Source organism: Camelina sativa, chromosome 17 (genome assembly GCF_000633955.1).
Source record: "Camelina sativa cultivar DH55 chromosome 17, Cs, whole genome shotgun sequence".
NCBI lineage: Eukaryota > Viridiplantae > Streptophyta > Magnoliopsida > Brassicales > Brassicaceae > Camelina > Camelina sativa.
Genome location: NC_025701.1, coordinates 5,948,628 through 5,974,106, shown reverse-complemented (window position 1 = coordinate 5,974,106; position 25,479 = coordinate 5,948,628). Strand labels below are relative to the sequence as shown.

General features: G+C 37.6%; 7 protein-coding genes and 1 pseudogene across 13 annotated transcripts in view; 2 read left to right on the top strand and 6 right to left on the bottom strand.

Annotated features, from left to right (window-relative positions):
* Positions 2,770–4,825, bottom strand: LOC104755589 (cytochrome P450 71B2-like). 2 transcript variants are annotated; one of them, XM_019238779.1, is made up of 3 exons: positions 4,308–4,384; positions 3,769–4,234; positions 2,770–3,679 (listed from the first exon to the last, which is right to left on the bottom strand). In XM_019238779.1, the coding sequence occupies exons 1-3, from the start codon at positions 4,382–4,384 to the stop codon at positions 3,068–3,070; spliced, it is 1,155 nt and encodes a 384-aa protein (XP_019094324.1). In that variant the 3' UTR covers positions 2,770–3,067. The 2 variants fall into 2 exon arrangements, with proteins under 2 accessions (XP_019094324.1, XP_010476296.1); XM_010477994.2 differs by having other exon boundaries at positions 3,769–4,825.
* LOC104755586 (cytochrome P450 71B2-like) lies at positions 6,545–8,726 on the bottom strand. 3 transcript variants are annotated; one of them, XM_019238761.1, is made up of 4 exons: positions 8,271–8,347; positions 7,738–8,197; positions 7,321–7,633; positions 6,545–7,107 (listed from the first exon to the last, which is right to left on the bottom strand). In XM_019238761.1, exons 1-4 carry the CDS (start codon positions 8,345–8,347, stop codon positions 6,803–6,805), a joined length of 1,155 nt encoding a protein of 384 aa, XP_019094306.1. In that variant the 3' UTR covers positions 6,545–6,802. The 3 variants fall into 3 exon arrangements, with proteins under 3 accessions (XP_019094306.1, XP_010476294.1, XP_019094305.1); XM_010477992.2 differs by having other exon boundaries at positions 6,545–7,072; positions 7,292–7,633; positions 7,738–8,726; XM_019238760.1 differs by having other exon boundaries at positions 7,738–8,726.
* LOC104755587 (cytochrome P450 71B2-like) lies at positions 10,774–12,569 on the bottom strand. 2 transcript variants are annotated; one of them, XM_019238759.1, is made up of 3 exons: positions 12,192–12,268; positions 11,650–12,118; positions 10,774–11,564 (listed from the first exon to the last, which is right to left on the bottom strand). In XM_019238759.1, exons 1-3 carry the CDS (start codon positions 12,266–12,268, stop codon positions 10,953–10,955), a joined length of 1,158 nt encoding a protein of 385 aa, XP_019094304.1. In that variant the 3' UTR covers positions 10,774–10,952. The 2 variants fall into 2 exon arrangements, with proteins under 2 accessions (XP_019094304.1, XP_010476295.1); XM_010477993.2 differs by having other exon boundaries at positions 11,650–12,569.
* LOC104755585 (proteasome subunit beta type-5-A) lies at positions 13,433–15,953 on the bottom strand. Its single transcript, XM_010477991.1, has 8 exons — positions 15,843–15,953; positions 15,480–15,609; positions 15,254–15,383; positions 14,846–14,952; positions 14,253–14,387; positions 14,067–14,170; positions 13,844–13,944; positions 13,433–13,737 (listed from the first exon to the last, which is right to left on the bottom strand). The coding sequence occupies exons 2-8, from the start codon at positions 15,597–15,599 to the stop codon at positions 13,610–13,612; spliced, it is 825 nt and encodes a 274-aa protein (XP_010476293.1). The 5' UTR covers positions 15,600–15,609; positions 15,843–15,953; the 3' UTR covers positions 13,433–13,609.
* Positions 16,483–17,907, bottom strand: LOC104755583 (annotated as a pseudogene).
* Positions 17,443–20,690, bottom strand: LOC104755584 (pentatricopeptide repeat-containing protein At1g13040, mitochondrial-like). 3 transcript variants are annotated; one of them, XM_010477990.2, is made up of 5 exons: positions 18,882–20,690; positions 18,536–18,732; positions 18,272–18,337; positions 17,932–18,027; positions 17,443–17,574 (listed from the first exon to the last, which is right to left on the bottom strand). In XM_010477990.2, the coding sequence occupies exon 1, from the start codon at positions 20,593–20,595 to the stop codon at positions 19,042–19,044; it is 1,554 nt and encodes a 517-aa protein (XP_010476292.1). In that variant the 5' UTR covers positions 20,596–20,690; the 3' UTR covers positions 17,443–17,574; positions 17,932–18,027; positions 18,272–18,337; positions 18,536–18,732; positions 18,882–19,041. The 3 variants fall into 3 exon arrangements, with proteins under 3 accessions (XP_010476292.1, XP_010476291.1, XP_010476290.1); XM_010477989.2 differs by lacking the exons at positions 17,443–17,574; positions 17,932–18,027 and having other exon boundaries at positions 18,272–18,405; XM_010477988.2 differs by lacking the exons at positions 17,443–17,574; positions 17,932–18,027 and having other exon boundaries at positions 18,272–18,732.
* On the top strand, positions 20,832–24,177 carry LOC104755582 (coilin-like). The gene is made up of 13 exons (XM_010477987.2): positions 20,832–21,167; positions 21,253–21,317; positions 21,436–21,696; positions 21,774–21,944; positions 22,043–22,109; positions 22,281–22,358; positions 22,480–22,666; positions 22,754–22,794; positions 22,874–23,071; positions 23,161–23,232; positions 23,328–23,477; positions 23,597–23,744; positions 23,829–24,177. Exons 1-13 carry the CDS (start codon positions 20,970–20,972, stop codon positions 24,023–24,025), a joined length of 1,833 nt encoding a protein of 610 aa, XP_010476289.1. The 5' UTR covers positions 20,832–20,969; the 3' UTR covers positions 24,026–24,177.
* The window catches only part of LOC104759199 (eukaryotic translation initiation factor 4B2-like), a 3,272-nt gene continuing 2,374 nt past the window's right edge, over positions 24,582–25,479 (top strand). Inside the window, exon 1 of the mRNA XM_019239810.1 lies at positions 24,582–25,476. Coding sequence (XP_019095355.1) covers positions 24,812–25,476 — 665 coding nt within the window. The 5' untranslated portion in view covers positions 24,582–24,811. The remainder of the gene's footprint in view (positions 25,477–25,479) is intronic.

Here is a 25,479-nt window from a genome sequence, read left to right as displayed (position 1 = left end):
CCGACAAAAAAAAAAAAAAATATATATATATATATAATCGTTGTTTTATTGTTTAGTTTTTTTGGTCAGAGTTTGCTGTTGCAATATATAGTAACATACTAGTATGATTTAATACCGAGAACTGAACCAATAATTATTCAATTTAATTGACAATTTCCGATGACATTTTCTATCGAGAAAATTATCATGAAAGAGAAACATGTTCGTTAGGAAAATGCTAAGAGAGATCTACACCAAAATCTCTAGCTGACGTTCGTTTCAATAGTTAATTTTTGATTTCCCATCACTAATACAGATAAGTACGACAGTATTAGTTTTCTATTATGATTACGAATCACAATCATCTATAAATAATGCTCTATCATTGAGATCTATTATGCATGGTAGCCAGGGGACGACGGATCCAAAGAAAGAGTTGGTGGGGCACGTGCTCCATGCTCATTTTAAAATAAAAATGATTATAACTAGTGTTTGTTATAGTTTACTACTATTAAATAGAAATAATTGGTGTCTAGAACATGCTAGGAATGATGTGTCCAATATTTCCAATTTCATTTTGCTTTTATTTATTTTTATGGTTTGCCACATTTTGTCTTTTCGTTTTGTATACACATTTGTTTTTGTGTGTCTTACACTCTTATTAATTTACATGATTTTTTTTTAATGGTTGTCAATTACATTTTTTTTTTTCTTTCTTGTACTTATATATCAAAATGCAATTGTTTATTTCTTTATTTGATTGTCTATATTCTAACATATGAATAAAAAAATCTGTAAATTCAGTAGATGCCAATTTTTTTTCCAATTTATGCTTCAAATGTTATAAAATCAATGAAATATTCTTCATACAATTTTTTCAAAATTTTGGTGTTTTAGAACTATTTAATTTTAAAAATATTAGATGGGAAAAGAAAAATCAAAACTCTCTAGTTAAAAAAAATATATGTGCTCCATGTTATTATTGCTCCATCCGCCACTGATTGTTGCGTTATTAGTTTGGTTTGATAGATTAATGGTTTAAGTTGGTTTAGGAAATCGGTGGTTGATAAAGTTTATAAATTTATCTCATGGCTTATTAATTATTGTTTATTTCTTTGAAACACCACACAGTTTAATTGATTAGTTTATTATTTTGTTGACTAATATATATATATATATATATCGTATAATATACTAGTGCCACATGACTAATGCTTTGATCAAATTATTAATTGATCTCATGGCATTGTTTATTTCTTTGAATACCACATGGTTTAATTAATTTGTTTATTATTTTATTGACTATTATGAATATTCTATAATATACTCGCACTACATGATTGCTGCTTCACAATCATCTCGGTAAAATATTGTTTTGATTAAACATGTTAAGTTTATAATTTTATGTCAAAACATGATGAGTTAATGATTTAATTTTTATTAATTGAGTTATGTTTATGTTTTGTATTTTATTACTTGTACTAGATTAAGACCCGTGCTAGAGCACGGGTAGAAATTAATTTTATTTATATTCTAATTTTTATATAAAATATATAATTTATGTGATTATTTTTAAAAAAAAATTTTAGATAAAACATTATACGATAAAATCATATGCTAAATATGAAGCTTGAAAAAAGACACTTATTTTGTAAGTTTTATGTTGTTAATAATTCTAGATAAGTACACGTGCTATAATACACTGATTAAATTTTATTTCGTAATCTATCTTCTAACCCACTATTTAAGATATATCAATTATCAATTTGGAATATCTCCAATATTTTATTTGTTACCATTAGTATATCAATTATCAATTTGGAAAATCCTTAATATTTAGGTATAACCGATTAATATTAATATATGGATTAATCTATAACCTATATATATCCTATTTGTAACTATTTGTAACCATTTATTAAAAATATAAAATCTATAAAAACTATATTGTGTACTTCTTTTTATTAAATAGTGGATTATCTAAAACATTGATACATATCGTGTAGCAAAACATGAATACATACAGATGATGAGTGTAGGGATTGCAACACCAGCTGTCTCTCCGACGATCGTACTAGCAAAGCGATGCCCCTAATCCAGTAAAAAAAGAATGGCTAGGTGTGTGCAAGTGTAATCAGATCCTAAAACATTAGTGAAAATATTCAGAATGTTTTCTTGGGCATATAAGTATGTGCCCTAGCCCCTTATGTCTTTTGTAATCGATTGAGCAGAATTTCATAAAATTATTATTCAGTAAAACTCTTTCTTTTTCGTTTGTTCACAATTCCGATGATTCCTAGGATGTAATTTTCGGCGATGGTGTAAACGAACAAGATTGGAGGATAATTATTAAGATAAGGGATAAGTGGAAAAGGAAAATGAAGAAGATTGACATTTACCAACATGAATCTCTCTTCTGCTTCAATTTTTCACGTATGCATGGATGAAGATCGTATAGTATGGACTAGGACACACGCACGCACGTATGGATCAGCTTTGTTCCGTTCACGCTGAGTCAAAAAGTCAAAACACTTTCGCCACATCATCAACGTCATTTGCCACCTCCACCACCAATTCATCAATGAAATGTCTTGATATACATTCAAATATTATTTTTACAGATTACATAACTAACCAAATAATTTCAAAAATTGTGGTAAAACTCGAAGATCTGCTACTTCATTAGCAAATTTTATAATTTTCAACTGACCGTAACATGTTTTTTTTTTTTTGAATGAATGTAAAATTTATTCAAACCAAAAAAAACCTATTTACACATTACATGCATCCTTTTTCTTAGAAATTTGAAAAAAAAAACATAAAAAAACAGAGGTATTAGAAAACAGAGCAGGTGTCGCTTAACAGCGTGAGCCAAACCACAGACACAAACCGTCGTGGTGCTTTGAGCCATGTATAAGTACATGAACAAACGTTATTATTTCTTGATTTATTATTCAAACATTTCTTCTTATATAATTCACAACAAAATCTAAAAAGAATTATGTCACATCTTTTGCTTCATACACTTTTTTTTTGGTAAACCGCTTCATACAATTTTCATGTCATCAAAGCTTTCATTAACTGCTCATCAGTAACGTCGAACAGGTACAAGTTGAAGAGGTATTTTCTTGACAATGGAGATATTACCAGCTTCTTCCATATCAATGTCTTCACCTTTCATCCCATCAGGCATACTCCAATCGAAATAATAAAGCAAATTCATCAGCGCTAGTTCCACGGTAGCAATCCCCATTGGCATCCCGGGACAGATCCTTCGACCAGAACCAAACGGTAATAGATCAAAGTGCTGTCCTCTAAAATCTACAGAGCTATTTGCAAACCTTTCAGGGTTGAAATCTTCAGGGTTGGTCCAACGCTTGGGGTCACGTCCAATCGTCCACACGTTAAGCTGGATTTGCGTTTTGGCGAGAATATCGTATCCTTGGATCTTGATGTGAGACATTGTTTCCCTTGGAATAACAAATGGAAGTGCTGGGTGTAATCTGAATGTTTCCTTGATTATGTGGTTCAAGTACTCAACTTTGCCTAGGTCTTCTTCAGTGATTCTTTCCCTTTTGAGACCTAGGGTGGTTCGAATATTTTCTTGAGCTTTCTTCATCACACTAGGGTTTCTAACGAGTTCTGCCATCGCCCAAATCATTGTCACCGCGCTTGTGTCTATCCCCGCGAGAAACACATCCTAAAGATCACATAACAAAGAAGATACAGAGTTTGAGTTAATCAACAGTTTGAGATATGAAGAGAAACCAAGGTTTTGAGATTTATTACCATGAGGATTGCCTTGAGGTTATCCATATTGAGTTTGGAAGAATCTGAGGTTTCTTGTTTATCCATCATATCCAAGATCAAGGTGACAATATCTTGATTGTTCCTTCCTTCTGGCTTCAAGTGATCATCAATCACATGCTGATAAAAATCATCAAGTTCTTTAAAGACTTTGTTGATCCTCTTGTGTCGTTGAAACAACCAATCTACGAACCTTCCAACTCCACCAGGGAAGAAATCAGAGAAAGTGAAAGTCCCTAGAGCTTCCGTTGATTCGTTAACAAGTTCTTCGATCCTGTCTTGATCGATAACAAAGCCACTCTCGTGAAAGTTTTGTCCTAGAGCTACTCTGCATATGATGCTTGCGGTAAGGGAGAAAAAGGTTTTGCTTAGATCCACAGGAGATTGGTTCAAAGCCGATTCCGACACTTTCTTCACCACAAGATCGACCTCTTCCTCTCTGATGTAACTAAAAGATTGAACCTTTTTAGAGCTAAAAAGCTCGATGACAGCTAGTTTTCGCACTTCTCGCCAGTACTCACCGTATGGTGCGAAAGTGATGTCTTTGAAACCGTAAGAGAGTTTTCCAGTCCCAACTGACTTTGGTCGGCTGCAACATTCCAAGTCATGGGTTTTGAGAACTGCTTCAGCTGCTTCGCTTGATGAGATTACAACAACTGGAACGAATCCGAGACGAAGAAGTACCACGGGTCCGTAATTGAGTGAGAGCTTATGAAAACATCTGTGAGGCAATCCTGCGAGATGGTGCATGTTTCCAATGATGGGAAGACTCGAAGGGCTCGGAGGAAGGTTGAGTTTTGATTTTTTAGTCTGTTTAAGAAAGATTAATGAGACGAGACTAAGAAGTGAAACTAAGAAGAAACAGAGCAAGATCGACATTTTTCTCTGTTTTTTTTTTCTTTTCTTACTATTTTTGGGTCTGTTTCTTGGAGATACAAGTTTCGAACATGGAAGACTCTTCTTTATATGGTGAGTAACAGGGATTGATTGACGTAGAGGTCGACACGTTAACTCATCAAATCAAGTGGTTGTGAAGGTGTAACAGAAGTTACAAGATTTGTGGAACTTATCTTCGTTGAAATCAAGTATGTGACAGAAGTACCATCAAGCCTTGTGGTCCAAAACCCCACGTGTCGTAATACGATTTGTTCAGATTAGTTATCAGCGGATAAGCAAAGCAGTCTCTGATTGCTTTTTTAATTATTTATTTTTCTTGTCAACGAGTGTATAGTATATAGTTTTTTAGTTATGTGAATTTCAGATTTGTTAGGTATGAATATTACCTAATGAATATGATGTGAAATTGGAAATTTAATAGTAGATTTTATGGTGATTAGAAATTTTCTTTTGAGATGTGAACTTTCTTCAAAATTTTTGTTTGGTATGTGATTGTCAAATTTATGCATGACCTATTCCGTTTATTCATTTTTTTATATAAATATTATACGTAAATGTCTTCGAGTGTTTCTAAAAAACAATGTCAATGGCTGATGTCGTTTGAGAGCTGTAGATTTGTTCGAATCCAATTATTTTTCTCCTTAAAGGTATTGATGATCGATGATGGTGCAACATGTTTGTTGATTTGCATATTACCATTATGGCATTCATCTTTAAATTCAAATATTTCAACTACCATGTATCAATCAAAGTTATATATATACTATAGACCCAAATTTCCTTGCATTATTGCATTTCTGTATTACTAGTAATACGTACAGTACTATATATAGGCCATTAAATTGACTCCAGTTATAAAAAACAGACATATTTTTATATTTTTATTAAACTAAAATTGGATTTCGTGCAGGTTTGTTTCGGTAATTCATTGACTTTGAGTGTTGAAGATAATACCATTATTGGCATCCATAAATAATTTGAATATTTCAACAATGTATCAAATTAGGTATTACAAAGTAAAAATAGTATAACTATAATATTTTTGTATTTTGGTCGGCAGGATAAAATACTATTTATAACTATTCAGAAACAGACATAAACATTAATAGCGAGAATAGGATTTCGTGCAAGTTTGTTTCGATGATATTAGAATCGTCTCTTAGTGTTGTTGAAAGTGACATTTGTGGATGATGTGTTGTGAATTTGTGATCAATGACCATCACCATTACTCCATTAATATAAGTTTATAACTGAAAGGGAAAGCAAGAAATGCAAAAGTTTCGTTATAACAAATAAAAATGACACCAAAAAATAATCATTATTGTGAAAAATGAACTCCAACAGTATCAGGAGCAGACACACATCTCACCACTAGGTTCACTCACTTCCAACCTCTACATGCCTAAGATTAAGACATCATTTGTTTCCACCTTTTCAATCTCATCCTCTCCTTTGATTATAACTCCTCTTTAAGTTCTCACTCTTTGTAGAAAAAAAGATCAAAATTTAACTTTTATCTATTATTAAGTCTTATGTTTCAATAGAATTAACCACTAACCAAAAAAAGAAGGATATCATAAAAAAATAGCTGAGACAAAATATTTGACCAAGTCGTCGTCTGATTTCTAAAGTCTTAACTAGTATCGACTATCGATAATACTAACCCCAAAATCACGTTACGTGCTAGATCCACCACACGGATATATATATGTCCAAACTACACAGTAGTATATATCGTGTCGGTAACGTATGTTAAGTTTATGAGTATTCGTTAATGTGAACTTAACCTGGAGTCCACATGGATTTATATCAGAGTTACCAAAATAAGACTTCTAGTAACAACTCTGACAATTGTCATTAATTTACTTAAAAAATATTCATTTTCTACCATTTAGGTTAGGAAAGAATAAAAAGTAGATGTTGGTTTACTCTGTCGCTTGAAATTTCCATAGTAGATCATTACTACAGAACTACTGTGTATATTGTCCCTACAACGAATTGAACTACTGATGATAGTCAATTGACGTTTGAACAGAGAACTTTATTGATGGGATGAAAGGCTACGAATTGAACTCTGTCGCTCGTACTCTTTCCATGTGATGCATTGATCTTCTGCTCATCAATAGCGTTGAAGGGGCACAAGTTGAAGAGGTAGTTTCTTGACTACCGTGAGAGTACCAAGTTCTTCCATATCAATATCTTCAACTTTCATCCCATCAGGCATACTCCAATCGAAATAATAAAGCAATTTCATCAGTCCTAGCTCCACGGTGGCAATCGCCAATGACATCGCTGGACAGATCCTACGACCAGAACCAAACGGTAATAGGTCAAAGTGTTGTCCTCTAAAATCTACAGAACTATTTTCAAACCGTTCAGGGATGAAATCCTCAGGGTCTGTCCAACGCTTGGGGTCACGTCCNNCTTTCATCCCATTAGGCATACTCCAATCGAAATAATAAAGCAATTTCATCAGTCCTAGCTCCACGGTGGCAATCGCCAATGACATCGCTGGACAGATCCTACGACCAGAACCAAACGGTAATAGGTCAAAGTGTTGTCCTCTAAAATCTACAGAACTATTTTCAAACCGTTCAGGGATGAAATCCTCAGGGTCTGTCCAACGCTTGGGGTCACGTCCGATCGCCCATGCGTTGATATGGATTTGTGTTCTTGGGGGAATGTCGTAGCCTTGAATCTTGATGTGAGACATTGTTTCCCTTGGGACCAAATTCGGAACAGGTGGGTGTAATCTGAATGTTTCTTTGATAACATGCTTCAAGCAATCAACCTTTCCTACGTCTTCTTCAGTGATTCTTTCCCTTTTGACCCCGAGGGTGGCTCGGATATTTTCTTGAACTCTCTTCATCGCTTTAGGGTTCCTAACGAGCTCGGTCATCGCCCAAATCATTGTTATGGCGCCTGTGTCTACCCCCGCGAGAAATACATTCTGTGCATATATATCACATAAATCATTATTTATACACACTTAGCTAGAAGTTATATAAATCACACAGTTTGAATATATGAATGTACCAAAGAAATGAGCATTACCATGAGGACTGCCTTGATATTATCCACACTGAGCTTGAAATAATAATTTTTATCCATCATATCCAACATCGAGGCAACAATGTCTCCGGGAGCATCCAAACTTTTGCGTCTCAAGTGATCATCAATCACATGCTGGTAAAAAACATCAAGCTCGTCAAAGACTTGGTTTATCCTCTTTTGCGTTCGAAACAAGGAATCTAAGAATTTTCCAGGTCCACCGGGGAAGAAGTCTGAGAAAGTAAAACTTCCTAGAGCTGTCGTACTCTCGGTAGCAAGTTCTTTGATCCTGTCGTGATCGATGACAAAGCCGCTATCGTGGAAGTTTTGTCCTAAGGCTACTTTACAGGTTATGGCTGCTGTGAGGGAGAAAAAAGTTTTGCTTAGATCCACAGGAGATTGCTTCAAAGCCGATTCCGACACTTTCTTCACCATAAGGTCGATCTCTTCCTCTCTTATATACCTGTAAGATTGAACTTTTTTAAGGCTAAAAAGCTCGACAACCGCGAGTTTTCGCATTTTCCGCCAATACTCACCATATGGCGAGAAAGTGATGTCTGTAAAGCCATAGGAGAGTCTTCCGGTCCCGAGCGTATTTGGTCTGTTGCAACATTCCAAGTCATGGGTTTTGAGAACTTCTTCAGCTGCTTCACTCGAGGACACCACAACAACTGGGACAAACCCTAGACGAAGAAGTATGACAGGACCGTATTTGATGGAGAGCTTATGGTAGCATCTGTGAGGCAATCCTGTAAGATGGTGCAAGTTTCCAATGATCGGAAAACTTGGAGGGCTCGGAGGCAGATTGTATTTTGCGACATTTATCTTTCTAATAAAGATTGATGACACAAGTGTTACAAGCGTGACCAAGAAGAAACAGAGCAAGATCGCCATTTTTTGCTTTCCTCTGTTTTTTTCTTCTTCTTTGGATCTGTTACTCGAATATGTTTGTTTATAAGATGGGTGAAAGGTGTTGATAACGTGTTGAGTGGTTGTGAATTGCTAACAAAAGTTGCAAGATTTTCCCATTTCTTCTTGGAAATCTTACATATTGTGACAAAAGCGTAATCGTCTTGTGGTCCAAAGATCCACTGATTGACAAGTCCGGAAATCATTTGCTAAGATCAGTGGACCAGAGAAGAATTTCTTTGCACAAATCATTTACCACAGAAGTACATAACTATGTCATTGTCGACAATCGAGACTCTTCCACGTATACCGATGCGCAAGTTTCCGGAGGAGTTTTAGTAAGAGCATGTGCATTGGTCTCTCACAATTGTACTATTAGTTTTGGTCGGGTAGAAAAATTTGAGATTTTTTTTTTTTTAATTTTGTATGTTCATTGGTGAGAAATCCAATGAGTTTCTCATCTGTACAATTTTTTAACATAATTTTATTAATTAATTATATTTTATGCTATATAATGTATTATTAATAATGTTAAAAAACATATTATGAATAATAAAATTATAAATGCTAATATAGTTAGTTTTCTAATATTAATATTTTTCCAACTTTCATAATTAGTTTAATAATACTAATATTTTTATTGTATCACTATCAACTAATATTAATTTAAAATAATATGAATATATAAGTTAAATTATGCATAATGGAACTCGTTAAATAGCTAATTTTCTATTATGATATATAAAATAAAATAAAAAACAATTTTTTTCTTCCTCTGCTTTTTTGTTGTCCTTGGATCTGTTACTTGAGAGCTTTGTTTGTTTACAAGGTAAGTGAAAGGTATTGATAACGTGTTGGATTCGTTAACTCTACAAATCTAGTGGTTGTAATTAAATAGTTAACAAAAGTTGCAAGATTTTGCCCAAATATGATCTTCTTTGAAATCATGCATATTGTGACCAGTGGCGGACCTAAAGGGACGGTGTCAACTGAGCCCCTAAAATAAAAAAATAATTGTTTTTGCTTGTAAATCATTTAAATGTCATTAGCAAAGTTGGTTTGTCCCTGCTAGAGTGACCCCCCTAATTACCGGAGGATCCACTGATTGATTGGTTCATTTACCGGAGTTGAACCGATGGCTTTTCTTTTGGTAAGAGGAATTGTACGAATGATTTACCACATAACCATGTCATTGTAGACCATCGAGACTCTTCCATGCACGTAGACTGATGCGCAAGTTTCCGGAGGAGTTTTAGTAAGATTGTTGATACCGTGGCTCTGTTAGTCTGTTCTTTGAGAGATTGAATTGAGTAGTATTGTCTTTTTATATATGATAATAGAAGTCAGTTGGTAACTCTTTTAGTCGGTGCAAAGACACATGCAAAGATACAATCTTTGTGGATGTTAACTTTATTTGGGAAATTAAGTTGATAAAAAAGATGGACAGAGCCGAAGCAATTCATATGGTCCAAGCTCAGCTTTGCCTCCAGAACTCTCCATAAGCTTCCATGCAACAATCAATGAATGCTACCAAAACAGAACCTCGCCAAAACCAAAACCATAAAAACCATCAATGGATTAGACTTCAGTCTTGATGCCACGAGAATAAAACATTTCTACGACACTTCTTCCGCCAAACCTCTTACAATTGCAGCTGCAGAGTAACAATATTTGCGTCAATGGCAACTAGGAGAATGAAAAACAGTCATGGAAATGTTTCATTCTCGTGGCATCAAGACAGAAGTTTAATCCATTGATGGTTTTTGTGGTTATGGTTTTGGCAATGTTGAAGATATGAAGTTTAGTTTCGTCCCATCCAGCAATAATCATTGTCCCGACAGAAAGTCCCATTCCACGGTATGAATAGAGCATGTTTGCAAGAAGTTTTGAAGCTCCGGAGACAGAGATTCTTCTCTTGTTTGCCAGCTCATGTAGACGACACTTGAATTGAATAAATAAATCAAGAGATCAGCCATAGTTCCGACAAATAAAAATCCACATACACGATGAAAGTAGATGCTGGTAAGACTTGACTTTCACTCTGTAGCTTGAAATTTCCATAGTAGCCATAAGCCATTAGATATGTCTTAACTACAGAACTACTGTCTATTGTCCTACAACGAATTGAACTACTATATTTTAATTGATTTTGATTAGAAAACCTTATTAAACTTCACTGTTTTTTGATATATTGTACATCACCCATAAATTAATTCTTAATTCTTATATTCCACAAATAATATCTACCGGTCCGAATTATAGGGTTTCTGCTCGTACTCTTTCCATGTCATGCATTGCTCTTCTGCTCATCAATAGCGATGAAGGGGCACAAGTTGAAGAGGTAGTTTCTTGACTACCGTGAGAGTACCAAGTTCTTCCATATCAATATCTTCACCTTTCATCCCATCAGGCATACTCCAATCGAAGTAATATAGCAAATTCATCAGTCCTAACTCCACGGTAGCAATCGCCATTGACATCGCGGGACAGATCCTACGGCCAGAACCAAACGGTAATAGGTCAAAGTGTTGTCCTCTAAAATCTACAGAACTATTTTCAAACCGTTCAGGGATGAAATCCTCAGGGTCTGTCCAACGCTTGGGGTCACGTCCAATCGTCCATGCGTTGATATGGATTTGTGTTTTCGGGGGAATGTCGTAGCCTTGAATCTTGATGTGAGACATTGTTTCCCTTGGTACCAAAAATGGAGCTGGTGGGTGTAATCTGAATGTTTCCTTGATAACATGCTTCAAGTAATCAACCTTTCCTACGTCTTCTTCAGTGATTCTTTCCCTTTTGACCCCGAGGGTGGCTCGGATATTTTCTTGAACTCTCTTCATCGCTTTAGGGTTCCTAACGAGCTCGGTCATCGCCCAAATCATTGTTATGGCGCCTGTATCCACCCCCGCTAGAAATATATTCTGTGCATCACATAAAAACATATATACACACTTAGAAGTTATATAAATCACAGTTTAAATATATGAACCAAAACTTCAGCATTACCATGAGGACTGCCTTGATATTATCCACACTGAGCTTAAAATAATAATTTTTATCGATCATATCCAACATCAAGGCAACAATGTCTCCGGGGGCATCCAAACTTTTGCGTCCTGATGGCTTCAAGTGATCATCAATCACATGCTGGTAAAACGCATCAAGCTCTTCAGAGACTTTGTTTATCCTCTTTTGCGTACGAAACAAGCAATCTAAGAATCTTCCAGGTCCACCGGGGAAGAAGTCTGAGAAAGTAAAACTTCCTAGAGCTGTCGTACTCTCGGTAACAAGTTCTTCGATCCTGTCTTGATCGATAACAAAGCCGCTATCGTGGAAGTTCTGTCCTAAGGCTACTCTACAAGTTATGGCTGCCGTGAGGGAGAAAAAGGTTTTGCTTAGATCCACAGGAGATTGCTTCAAAGCCGATTCCGACACTTTCTTCACCATAAGGTCGATCTCTTCCTCTCTTATATACCTGTAAGATTGAACTTTTTTAAGGCTAAAAAGCTCGACAACCGCGAGTTTTCGCATTTTCCGCCAATACTCACCATATGGCGAGAAAGTGATGTCTGTAAAGCCATAGGAGAGTCTTCCTGTCCCGAGCGTCTTTGTTCGACTGCAACATTCCAAGTCATATGTTTTGAGAACTGCTTCAGCTGCTTCACTCGAGGAAACCACAACAACTGGGACAAACCCGAGACGAAGAAGTACCACAGGACCGTATTTGATGGAGAGCTTATGGTAAAATCTGTGAGGCAATCCTGTAAGATGGTGCAAGTTTCCAATGATCGGAAGACTTGAAGGGCTCGGAGGCAGATTGTATTTTGCGACATTTATCTTTCTAAGAAAGATTGATGACACAAGTGTTAGAAGCGTGACCAAGAAGAAACAGAGCAAGATCGCCATTTTTTTTGCTTCCTCTGTTTTTTTTTTTTGTTTTCTTTGGTTCTTTTACTCGAACAGTTATGTTTGTTTATAAGATGGGTGGATAGGTGTTGATAACGTGTTGGATTCGTTAACTCTTCAAATCGAATGGTTGTAAATAGTTAACAGAAGTTGCAAGATTTTGTCCAAATATGATCTTCTTTGAAATCTTGCATATTGTGACAAAAAGCATAATCGTCTTGTGGTCCAAAGATCCACTGATTGATTGGTTCATTGAAATAAAATAAGTATTTTCTTTTGCTAAGAGGAGTTGCACGAATCATTTACCACAGAACTATGTCATTGTCGACCATCGAGACTCTTCCACGTATACTGATGCGCAAGTCTCGGGAGGAGTGTTTTAGTAAGATTGTTGATAGTGTGGGTCTGTTCTTTGGGAGATTATTGATGTGAGTAGTATTGTCTTTTTATATATGATAGTTGAAGTCAGTTTGTAAACTCTTCTAGTCGGCGCCAAAGATTCAATCTTTGTGGATGTTAGCTTCATTTGGAAATTTAGGTTGATGATAAAAATGGACAGAGCGGAAGCAATCATGTGGGCCAAACTCAGCTTTGCCTCCAGAACTCTCTAAAAGCCACCACGTCAACAATCAATCTCAATGCTAACAAAATAGAACCTCGCCAAACCATAACCACAAAAACCAGCAATGGATTAGACTTCAGTCTTGATGCCACGAGAATGAAACATTTCTATGACAGTTTTTCATCCAAACCTCTTACAATTGCAGTCTGGTAGTTAACCTTCCTCTCATTATTTTCGATTAAGGTAAATATATAGCAACAACAAACACTAAAAATTGAGCACAACAATCACAATCCCTACCTTGATGTTTGAAACACTGAGTAAGGGAGAAGCATGTTATTGCAGAAAAAGAGAATTCTTTTAGAGAATAATTTGCGAGCAACATTTCAGATCACTAAAATAGAAATACCAAGGCTTAAGTTCGAAATAACTCAGTATATACTACCACATAACGTCTCAACAGAAAAAGGGTGAACATAACAAAACTAAACATGTTTGTTACTCGGTGGTTGCTTCCTCCATGACTTGTTCTGCAATGGCTGGTGGCACGGGGTAGTAGTGATAGTGTAGCTCCCCAACATCATCTCCAGATAGTTTTGTCCATCCTTCAGGACCGACGTGGTACACTGATCATATGAGAAGAGACCAACCAATATTATGAGCTAAATAAGAATCAGAATCTTTAAAGTTTGATATCACATTTGGACCACAAATTGCATTGGGACTACTAACCGCTAGCAACTCCACCACTGGCTCCATCACGGAATGTCGCATGGTAGATTGATCTCCTTGCTAACTCAGAAGCTTCTTCAACAGACATTTCATATTTGTACCTAATGATACAAGCAAAATCACAAATATGAACTGGTAACTTAGCTAACATCATTAGATATTGGATTTTAGCTTTTGGGATTTGGACAAAGATTATGAAGATGTCGTTGGGGCGATGACTTACCCGCTGTCGAGTACACCGTAAGCGTATGGTGAACCAGAACCGACGGAAAACCTGTCTCCCTTGAGTCGTCCACCTTCGTTGTCAACATAGTATAGTCCAGGACCCTATATACAAGAAAAGGATTTAGCATTCGTTTGAGTGAGAAGAAAATAACAGTGTTGAAGATATGAAGTTGGCTTTACTGACAGTTTCGTCCCATCCAGCAATCATTGTCCCGACAGAAAGTCCCATTCCACGGTATGAATAGAGCATGTTTGCAAGAAGTTTTGAAGCTCCGGAAACAGAGATTCTCCTCTTGTTTGCCAGCTCATGTAGGCGACACTTGAGTAGATAAATAAATCAAGAGATCAGCCATAGTTCCAAGAAATAAAAATCCACATATACAATGAAACAAGCAAAAATTTAATTAAGAAATATATCAACTTGCATCCACCAACTCTTACCCCAGGATTTAACATTAGAGAGCGTTTATAGTTCATCAATCTTAAGTACTTTTTTAATTGATATCTAAGTACAGCAAAAATAGAAAGCTGATATTTATTACTGTTAAGAAAATGCATGCTTAGAATCCAAAAAATTCATATGATCATAGGGTCACCATATGACAAGTAAACTCTATATCATTCTTCAATACAGACAGAACTCATAATTCTAAACATTCAACAAGGCAGATGAATCTGTCTCTTTTGGAAATCAATATATCACAATCAGAGCAAGGTAACAAGATTCCCGATAGCCACACAGAAAGGAAGATGAAGCAGAGATATCGAACTAGGTACCTTAATTCCAAGATTTCTGTGCCAGAATTGGCAGTCAGCAGCTCCTCCAGCCATTGTACCGAGCATATAAGGATTGATTTCAATAATCTTCTTCACAGATTGTGAAGCTGAAAAGGGAAAACCGATATAAAAACATCAGCAGCAATCACACAAATGCTTCCTTTCCTTCTACTGATTCACTATCATTGACCAATAGACAGAAGACTAGAAATTTGTTTGCCAATACAGCACATAACTAAATCGACAATAAGCTAACTTAATCTTCATTGTAATGGTGTTTCCACCACAGTCAATTATAACGAAAAAAGATGCATACTTTTGAGGAAAACTTTGGAAATATCACAAGCTAAAAACCATGAATGTGTGCATACAAAACTAAAACTAAAGTGATAAAAGAAGAGAACATACAGATATATCCGCCCATGCTAGCCCGAGAATCAGCAGCAACCATAACACCTCCTTTGAAGATAAAAGCGAGTGTAGTTGTTCCTTTTGCATGCTTCAACATATCTACAGCTTTTTTCTGGAATCCATCAAACTGAAACCAACACAAAAAAAAAAACAGTTTCGTAATCAAATAACAGCACCATAGAAACACTCATACTGCTTCAAATCACACAAAAAAAAAACTCACCTCTTTGGTGTGGGGTAGATCAAACGAGGGCACAGAAGAAAGCTCATCAAGCATATCGCTGCTCGAGCCAAAGCCAATCGTAGGCACGGAAGTCTCGAACCCACTAGTATCAAGCTTCATGTTTGCAACCCTACCCACAAAATTATTGAAAAGGAACAAAAAAATACAAGTACCCATTAATAAGAAGCTAAATCTAGAATGAGATAAACACGAAATCAGATGTGAATCAAAGAGCTTTTCTCTCAAAATCAGATCTAGCAAGAGATACATTGGCGTCGGTATAAAAAACCCAAAACCCTCATGATCTTCATTTACAAAGCCAAATCAACGACACTTGAGCTCGATTAAGGATCGGAAACGTACCTTACTGAAGAGAAGTAGTTAAATCGAGACAAAGGGTTAACGGAGGAGAAGAAGAAGAATGCTCTAAAGTGACCAAACGACGACGACGACGAATAAGAGAGGAAGAAAGAGATCGTTTCTTGAGCTCCGGGCAAACCTCAAATATGGGCCATAGCTTCGTCAATCGTATTGGGCTTTCAATTTAATGGGCCCATCACAATCATAACAAATTTATTTAATTACGAATTTATTTATTTATTTTTTTTTTTGGGTCAAAATTACGAATTTAATCATCATATATTTTTTCTTTTCAGAAAATTGTTTCATGTGGTGCAATGTTTTTTATTCGTAATTTGGTTTTAGGTTGCATGTTGATGTTGACATAATTTTTTCAAGAATTTTTTTGTTCTTATGATATTTCTTAGTAATGAATTTTTTGTTGGATATATATCCTTTTTCTTTTCGTGTAACATGCACAAAGTTGAAGACTTTATTCCAACATATTTCACTTTTACAAAAGTAATAATAATAAGATCATATGTCTACATCATTACAGCGCTAGCTACAACATTATAATCAAAATGATTAATTATGGATTTCTCATTAACCTATTTTCATCTCTAGAACATTAAAATCAAATTACATACAATTCTAGATCAAATGCATTTCACCCCTTTGCCATTTTGCTTATTTCTAACAGTAGCAGAAAAAATATGAAAACAATATTCAACAAAGAATACAATAAACTATCTATTTGAGTATCTTATATAATCAAATGTATCAAGAAAAGAAGCAAATATAGTTTGTCAGAATGCTGCAACTCGCTAACGATTTGTATTGCATCTTCTTGCTCGCATAGTCCCTGTAGGAGGGGTATTTAACGAGATGCTGCATTGTGTGTGCAACCAGTAAGAGTATCTCATTAACGCCCCGTGGTTCGACCGAGCGTGAAATGTTCCTCTCAGGTTCAACAACACTGGACCAGTTTCGAGCTGCTGCTGCAACTCCTGGCTCTGAATTTGCTGGATAGACACCTGACTGCTGACGAGATGGAAGCTCGTGAACATTGACATCCCCTTTGGTACAATGAATGGCTCGATGTGTTCTCTCGCTATGAGTGTGTTGTAGAAGTAGAGCTCGAACATCACGTAGCTGAAGTCCACACTGCTTTTCTTACTCGGGTTTGTGAAGTTTACTACAATGGCGAGATCTCCATTTAGAACGTAGCCCATGTTGAGATTGGCAGTGTTTAGGGTTGCTGCTGAGATGTCGAAGTACGGTGAGCGTGGACGGTTGGCGAGGTAGACTATGAGGAGGATGAGACCAGAAAAAACCAGGACGACCATGAGAATTGCACAGCATATTGTGGCCGGCAATGTCATGGGTTTGGTCCTCTTTGGACCTGGTTGATGCACTGGTCGTGTTGGAGCTGTTCTCCATGGACTTGGTTCTCTTGGAGCTGTTCTCCATGGACTTGGTTCATATCCGTAGCCACGGTGTTGAGGTCCTGCTCTTCAGGGCTCAATAGCAATGGCCTGGCAGAGTTTGGAGTATGGCGTGGTGGTAACGGTTCCTCTTGTCTCAGTGGCAAAGGTCTTGAAGATGGCAATTCATGGATTTGGTCAGGTGGCTCAGTCTGGTGGCGTCCTCGAGTCTTTATTTTCACCCCAGGTGGAGCAGTTGAGTGAGTCTGTGGGATCTGGTCGTGGTGCGGAGCGGTCCATGAGCTAGAGGGACCATCAGGATGTTGATCCTGAAAGGGAAACTGAACGAAATGAGGGTTGGTTTCATAGTGGTGGTGAGACATTGATGTAGCAACTAAAGAAGAAAATAGCTAGGTGTAACCGTGAAAGCAATAAAGAGAGAAAATTTTGAGTGCTTTTCTAAGTGAAAGAGATGATTACTTGATGAGAAGTTTAAGTAGGATTCTTGTGTTAAAGGAAACTGACATAAGGAAGCAAGTAATCTTTTTCATATTCAAGTAAACAAAACTAGAAACATCATTTCTTCTTTCTCATCAAAATTTTGAAACAGAGAATATAAATTCTGGGTCCGAGTCAATTTTCTTTTTGTTGGAGTACCAAGAGAGAGAAAGCAAGGTAACGCTTACAGGTTCCAATTATGGTAAAGCTTAATAGACGCTCTATTTAGTAATGGGTGTCTTCCTTCCTCTTCCTGTCTCGCATTTATAAAGGCTTAGTTCTTTCTGCATCAGTACACATCATAAAATCTAGTAAATGAGATGACTATAGCAAAGGGTAATAAAGCTGTCACAAATATAATAAAATTGCCATCAATGGGATTCACGACATAGCTTGATCTTGTTATAGAATAAGTCAGTCTATGAAAAAATATGCAGGCACATGAAAAAGAAAGGCTGGCACGTGTTAAAACAAAGTCCTTCGAAACTAAAGTAAACTAGTGAGATAAATTATGAGGCCTGAGCTAACCTTTTGGCTTCCAGCCTTTAAGATGCAGCTTCTTGAGGCAGCATAGTTCGATTGTGCCGTATGCTCCTGACATATCAACATCCATAACCACATTGGTTGTAATATATTCATCATGCAGCTAATCGAGCCTACACCTGACAGTGGAAGTGAAATTCTACAAGCTTGCTTAAAAAAAACGTTCTACAGGTGTACAATTTAAGGAGGAATTTCATGCTTTTCATACCAAGCAACAAAAGTGAACAAAAAAAAAAACAAAAACCATACCAAGCAACAACAAGATTGATGTGCTGATGCATAGCAAAGGTAAATCCTTTTATCAGGCCACTATGCTCAGTCCTCAGTCTAATATTTCTGAGGAATGGGTTTAAACTGAGTTAAGAGAAAATCGTTTTATCTCTTATGTACGAGAGCTGGCAGTCTTGTTCCACAATCAATCCTTCTGGAGTATTAATGCGAGTCAGCTGCATCAGGGTAAAGGCAGAGAAGAGTTGGTTCATATAAAAAAAAAATACAAGGAAAGTCAAATGAACAAAAAAGGAAATAGTTTAGTTAGTCCATGCAAGCTCAACTACGGATTTGCTTATGTAAAACGAATGAAATTAGTTCAAACCTGATAAGTTTGTTATTGCTCTCCAAGCAGTCGCAGGTATCAGTAGAGTTGAAATGACTCTGTATCAGCATCTCCCTTCCGCCTTATGTTGACTAAGATGGCATTTTTGCACAAGAGAAGATAATGTTGAAAATTTCAAAAGTGTATACCCTTTTTATGCCTAAACATCAGCACTCATTGAACAGCTAGCCTTGATGAGTGTATCGGACACATCTCTATCAAGGGTGAATCCTTTATCCATCATCTGATCCCAAACCTTATAGGCTGCAGATATTTTATTTTCCCGTATGAGTCCTCCAATAATGAACTTGAAAGTTAACTCGTCAGGACAACATTCTTTACTCTCCATATCCTCAAACAATTTTATAGCTTCAGTTACCCTACATGACCTGCAGAGGCCACTTATAAGGGAGTTGTATGAAATCGCATCCGGTGTAATTCCGTGCTCTAGCATGTCATTGAAAACATCATAAGCCTTGTCAATATTTCCGGATTTACACAAATGGTCCAGGATTGTTGTGTAGAAAATGCGATCTGGCGACAGACCTAACTCTGTCATCTGATCGAGTAGCTTCTTTGCCACACTAGATTTACCATCCCTAAGAAAAGCCTTGATAAGAATTGTGTACGTGACCACATTCATTACTATCCCCTTCTGTCTCATTTCCTCAAAGAGCTTGTAAGCCTTCCTAGTGTTTGACGCCCTACAGAATGTTTCAATCAGAGTACTGTAGGAGACAACATCGCAGAAACCTCTAGGCTCCATCTCTTTCACCATGAAGGTATAGCATTTATCAGGATGACTAACCCTGCAATGCCGCTTAAGCAACTGGTTATAACTATAAGCATCAAGCTCTATCCCGCTTCTTACCATCTCCTTCATCACCCCTTCCGCTTTCTTCAACATATTATTATCATAATAATAACTCAACAAAACATTGTATGTAACAAGATCCGGTTCACACTCAATCTTGCTCATAAATGCTTTTAAAGCTTCTGCCTTTTCTATTCTACCCGCTTTACAAAACCCACTAATCAACGCATTATAAACCACTGTACTAAGCTTAACTCTTGCACTCTTGATCTCCTCCGCCACCATCTCATAAGCCAAATCAACTTTCCGAGCGTGACATAGCCCAACAACAAGTGATGCACATGCTTTATTATCCGGCCTAACTCCGCTACGAATCATTTCATTCCAAATCTCAACAGCATCAGTGACCTTACCAGCTCTAAATAACCCATTAATAAGTATAGTATAAGATACAACATCAGGTTCCCTACCTCTCTGAACCATACAAAAGAACGTTTGAACAGCAAAACCTACATTATTCTCTCGACACAACAGATCCAAATAAATATTGAACGCCCAGATATCAGGTATGAATCCAAGGGTTTCCATATCCCTCAGAAGAGCGTCAATGAGATCAAATTTTCTAACTTTACATAAACCCGAGATAAACCTCGAGTAAGTGAAGGGGATGAGGGAGAAACCCATTGGCTTCATATCCCAATATATAGCCTCAGCAAGCTCAAATCTAGACTCTTTGACCAAGACCCCGATGAAACGGTTGTAATCGGAAGAGAAAACACGGTAGCTTGAGTGACGCAATTCATCGAACACCTGAACAGCGTTGTCGATCATACCTGACTTCACGAGGTTTGCGATACGCGAGCGGTATGCAAGGCGTACTGCGCCCAGCGTCTGATGCATATCAGAGCTCGACGCATATGATCATATCAGAGAGCTCGCCCCTTCTTTGTTTCAACGCGGCGACATCAGATCGACGACGACGGCTGGTGCTGAGCTTAAAGCTAGAGGGAAAAAACAACGAGAAGACGAAGGCTTCCAACATTATTAATCTGAGGCTTTCTTAAATTGGGCTTTAATGGGCTTAAAAGAAGGCCCAATGATCTTCTGACTAAAACCTCTCTGCGAATGAGAGTGTTAGGTTTTGGCTTGTTCTTTCTTCTCTCTTTCTCTTCTCTTTCTCCGTCTACGAGCTCATTACAGGGTTTAAGGATTCAGAAAGCTCAAAACTTTTTAGGGAAATTTCACATTTTTACTTTCTCTGAAGTTCGTCTACGATGGAGGAAGAGAAGTTGAGGGTTCGTCTTGTGTTTGAGGACCGAAGGATTCTGAGTAAGTATCAGAAGAAACAAGGTCTAACACGGAGCTGGGTTGTTCTGAATCGTAAATGTCACCGTACTGTTTCAGAGTTTTCTGATCATATCATTCATACATTCAACCTCTTTGAAGCTTGTCCTCATGGCCTCACTCTATCTGTACGGTTACTTCTTTTTGCCCTAATTTCAGTGAAATCAAATTTGCCATTAATGCTTACATTCACTTATTTTTCTGGTCTTTCAGATGGAAGGTTTCGTTTTGCCACCGTTCGAGTCGAGCTGTGTATTGAAGGATAAAGATATCGTTTGGTAAGTTTCATCAATCTCTTCTTTTTCAGATTTTTTTTTTTTTCCTTGTGAAGCGTTTAGTAACATTAGAGCTCTATCAAGTATTGTTAGTGTTAAAATTTTTGAATTTTGTTGGTAGTGTTAAGAAGAAGAAAGAATCGTTGTTGGAGATTGTTGGGGAAGACAGTGAGGAGAATGATTATAACGCGATTGAGGTTGAGGAGAGGCCTCAGATTCTTCCTGGTGAAATGCTTCTTGCTAATGAGGAATTCGAGAAGGAAACTGGAGGATATGAAAGTGAGTCTGAGGAAGATGAGCTTGAAGAGATAGCGGAAGAGTTTGTGCCGGAGAAGAAGACTTCCAAGAAACGTAAAGCTTCGAGCAAAAGCCTAAGCTCCAAGTAGGATCTCTACTAGAACGATTCTTTAATCACCTAAATGTGTGCTTTTTTGTAATTCGCGTTTGATGATGATGTAGGAGGAAAAAGTGTAAGTTAGCTACTACTGAAGAATCTCCCAAGAAAAGAGAAGACGCAGCTATTGTAAGCAATGTTGTGAAGAAGAAGAAGAAGAGGTCATTGGATGTACAGACAGCTGAAAACGATGAACAGAATGTCAGTAACACCAAGCCTATTACCAGTTCAAAGAGGTAGGTGGATTTTTGCGTTGTTAAAACTCATTGTAATTATTAATTATCTTGACTTATCTCTAACTAGTCATATTTCAATTGCCTTCTTTTGAGTGCAGGTCATCGCAACAAGAAGAGGGCAAAGAGCCTAACGACCTGTGCCAACTATCTGCTGAGACTAAAAAGGTTTGAGTTGACTTCATTGTCGTAAAGAACTAGAATGAACAATGTGTATTGAGTAAAACTTCTTGATGTTTGTCGATGCATGGATTGGGGTTTTGTGTCACTTACTCCGTTAGCTTCTTATCGGTCCTTTTTTGCGATAAGGAATGTAACTCTTGCTTATATTTATTTTAGACACCTAGCAGAAGTGCTCGGCGTAAAAAGGCTAAACGGCAATGGTTGAGAGAGAAGACAAAACTAGAAAAGGAAGAGGTTCTTCATCAAATACTTACAAAACTTAAAATGATAAGACTTATGTATCTATCATGTGTTTTAGTTATGTGCGGCCTGTTCTTCGTCCCTGATATCTTCTTTTATGTTTCATGATTTGCAGCTTCAACAGAAGCAGTTGGTTGTAGCACCTAGCCAAAAACCAGTCATCACTATAGATCACCACGTAGCTGAGGAAAATCACTTTGAAGCTCTTGAACATCAACAACCAGATGAGCTTGGTGATGGTGTCGGGGATGAAGTGGTTCCTGTGGAAGTGAGACCAGGCCACATTCGCTTCAAGCCGCTCGGTAAAGTTATTATGTAAATTTGTCTCTGCGTATCTTTTTTGCGTTTGTAAGTCTTCTCACGGTTTCCCTTATATTGTTAATTTTCAGCTGGAGATGATGAAGCTCCCGTTGAAAATGAACCTCCTGCGGTATGACTTACCCTTATCTTTGTATCCTTAAAGCTTTCCCAAATGTGAATCTGTAATGATCATGACTAAATGATGTTAGGAAAACTTCTTGTGGAATGGAAACATGGCGAAGAAGAAAGGACAAAAATGGGGCACAGAGAAGACAAGATTTTCCAAACGATATGCTCAGGATTTCAATGAAGAAACTCCTTATCAGACACAACCCGCGGAAGCTGAAACATTTGCAAAGGGTCCGATCGATTATGAACAACTTGTGGCTTACACTGGCTCAGTAGAGGTTTGATTATATTATTTACTACCGCCAGCATGCTATTTATAGATTCAGCATTCTCTAACTCGTCAACTCTTGGTTTGTTAACATTACAGAAAGGAGATATTATTGCATACCGTCTCCTTGAGCTTACATCATCTTGGACGCCTGAAGTTTCCTCTTTTCGGGTAAAGTATCTGACTCTCTTTCTTTTAAGCCAAAATTGATCAATCAACTCTTTTTTGAGGAACCTATTCCCTTTACAATATATTTCTCTTGGTAGGTTGGGAAGATAAGCTATTATGATCCAGACTCTAAGAAGGTAACTTTGATGCCTGTTCAAGAATTTCCAATCGAGAAAAAGACAGAAGAGGACGATGATTTCTCAATGCAACCTGATACATCTCTTTATAGAGAAGACGGATCCTTGGAGGTATGCTTCATGATCTATATCATGTCATATCTTATGAACAAGATCACAGATATAGTTCTTGTAGGTGTTTGCTTGCTAAGCATCACAATTCTAATATAAGAAAGACTTGGCTTCTGCAGATAGAATTTTCTGCTCTGCTCGATGTCCGCAGTGTCAAAACAAGCAGCTCAGGTTCCGCAGAAGTCGCCAAGTCAGCACCGCCCGAGCCTGACCAGTCAGCTACAAAGCAAAAGCTAAGCGCAAGCAAAGTGCAAACCCCTGTAAAAGGTAAAATTTCCAACAAACTTGGAGGATTATACTCTATTGAAAAGGAGTTTTTATTTTACTTCATTGGACCTATGTGAATTGCAGAAAATGGAAAAGTAGTGAACCCCTGGGAAGAATTAAGTGAAGCTTTAAGTGCAAAGAAAGCAGAATTGTCTGAGGCCAACAATGGCTGGAACAAGAAAGGGAGTTCATCAACTGGAGGCTCATGGTCTTACAAGGCACTGCGAGGCAGTGCTATGGGTCCTGTAATGAATTACCTAAGATCTCAGAATGAGATTTGAGAAAAACTAGGACACATCTCTCTAGAAGAAACTCTGATGCTTTTTTTCTTCATTTTGGATATGAAAACTCAGACAAGATTAGAGAAAGCCATTTTTGTTTTGAGACTGTGAATGGGCACTGCTGAGCTTTCTAAGGGTTAAAAGTTTATGTATAGAGCCAAACAACGAATCTGTATTACTCTTAAGATCTTTTCTAAGTTTATGTTTGCTGAATCATTTCAAAAATCTGAAACATTTCACAACAAACCCAAATTCATAACGTGAGATCTTCGTATGTTTGTAAAGATGGCCACATAAAACATTAAGTAGGTGGGAGAAATAAAAGATACGTTTGATAAATAATCATCAAAAAACAATGACTCCATGACCGTTCGTTTCCTCTTCAAGTCAACCGTCACTTGCCTCTACACGTCGCGTGAACCACAACGGCACAACGTTCAAGCCAGTAACTTCCTCGTAAACTGATTGCTACGTGAATCACACGCTCCAATCATGCGCGTATTGATATCCCTTTCTCCGTCCATTGCTCCTCCGTCCTGAAACCTACAAACAAAAAACAAACCTTCAAAAAGGAATAAAAAAAATCCGATTTTTATCATAAAAATTTCATCTTTTAGGCGACGGCGAGAGAATCTGAGATTGGATTCGATTTCTGGGGGCAGTGATTTGGATTACTCTCACTCGGAGCTTCGGAATACTTTTAGTTGGAACTCGTTTATAGATTCAATTTGGTTTCTTTTTCCAGATCTGAGTGGTTATCTCCGATTTTGGATTTGAAATTCACAGATGTCGAAACCTTGGGGTGGAATCGGTGCGTGGGCCGATGAGGCTGAGCGTGCCGATGAAGAGCAAGCTGCTGAAGCTACAGCTACAGCTACGGCGGCGGATTCACAGAGCTTCCCGAGTCTGAAAGAGGCTGCAACTGCTAAGTCTTCTAAGAAGAAGAAGAAGATGACTCTATCGGAGTTCACAAACGGACCATCATACACTGCACCGAGCTCTGCTGGATTGACGAGGGAACAGATGCTTCAGCTTCCCACTGGTCCAAGACAACGCTCTGAGGATGAAATGCAACCTGGTCGTCTCGGTGGTGGATTCTCTAGTTACGGTGGAGGTAGGTCTAGTGGACCTCCGGGAAGAATGTCACGAGATCGAGATGATTCTGATGGGTCTTGGGGCGGTGGTAGGAGATCTTATGGCGGATTTGACGATGATCAGAGGGGATCTAATTCTAGGGTTTCTGATTTCCCACAAGTTTCTAGGGCTGATGAGGATGATGATTGGGGTAAAGGAAAGAAATCGCTTCCTTCCTTTGATCAAGGACGTCAAGGTGGTCGTTATGGTGGTCTCGGAGGCGCAGGCGGTGGCGCTGGCAGTTATGGTGGCGGTGGCGGTGGCGGTGGCAGCTATGGTGGCGGAGGTGGTAGCGGTGGCAGTTATGGTGGTGGAGGAGG

Excerpts from the sequence above, each read along its gene's own strand:
- LOC104755589 (XM_010477994.2), bottom strand. The coding sequence starts at position 4,665 with ATGTCGATCTTGCTCTGTTTCTTCTTAGTTTCACTTCTTAGTCTCGTC. Across the intron at positions 3,680-3,768 it reads ACCTCAAGGCAATCCTCATG|GATGTGTTTCTCGCGGGGAT; the intron begins GTAATAAATCTC and ends TGTGATCTTTAG.
- LOC104755587 (XM_010477993.2), bottom strand. The coding sequence starts at position 12,549 with ATGGCGATCTTGCTCTGTTTCTTCTTGGTCACGCTTCTAACACTTGTG. Across the intron at positions 11,565-11,649 it reads ATATCAAGGCAGTCCTCATG|AATATATTTCTAGCGGGGGT; the intron begins GTAATGCTGAAG and ends TGTGATGCACAG.
- LOC104755585 (XM_010477991.1), bottom strand. The coding sequence starts at position 15,599 with ATGAAGCTTGATACTAGTGGGTTCGAGACTTCCGTGCCTACGATTGGC. Across the intron at positions 14,953-15,253 it reads TAGCATGGGCGGATATATCT|CTTCACAATCTGTGAAGAAG; the intron begins GTATGTTCTCTT and ends TTCCCTTTTCAG. Across the intron at positions 14,388-14,845 it reads ACAGAAATCTTGGAATTAAG|TGTCGCCTACATGAGCTGGC; the intron begins GTACCTAGTTCG and ends TATCTACTCAAG.
- LOC104755584 (XM_010477990.2), bottom strand. The coding sequence starts at position 20,595 with ATGCATCAGACGCTGGGCGCAGTACGCCTTGCATACCGCTCGCGTATC.
- LOC104755582 (XM_010477987.2), top strand. The coding sequence starts at position 20,970 with ATGGAGGAAGAGAAGTTGAGGGTTCGTCTTGTGTTTGAGGACCGAAGG. Across the intron at positions 23,072-23,160 it reads CTTACACTGGCTCAGTAGAG|AAAGGAGATATTATTGCATA; the intron begins GTTTGATTATAT and ends TTAACATTACAG. Across the intron at positions 23,233-23,327 it reads CTGAAGTTTCCTCTTTTCGG|GTTGGGAAGATAAGCTATTA; the intron begins GTAAAGTATCTG and ends TTCTCTTGGTAG.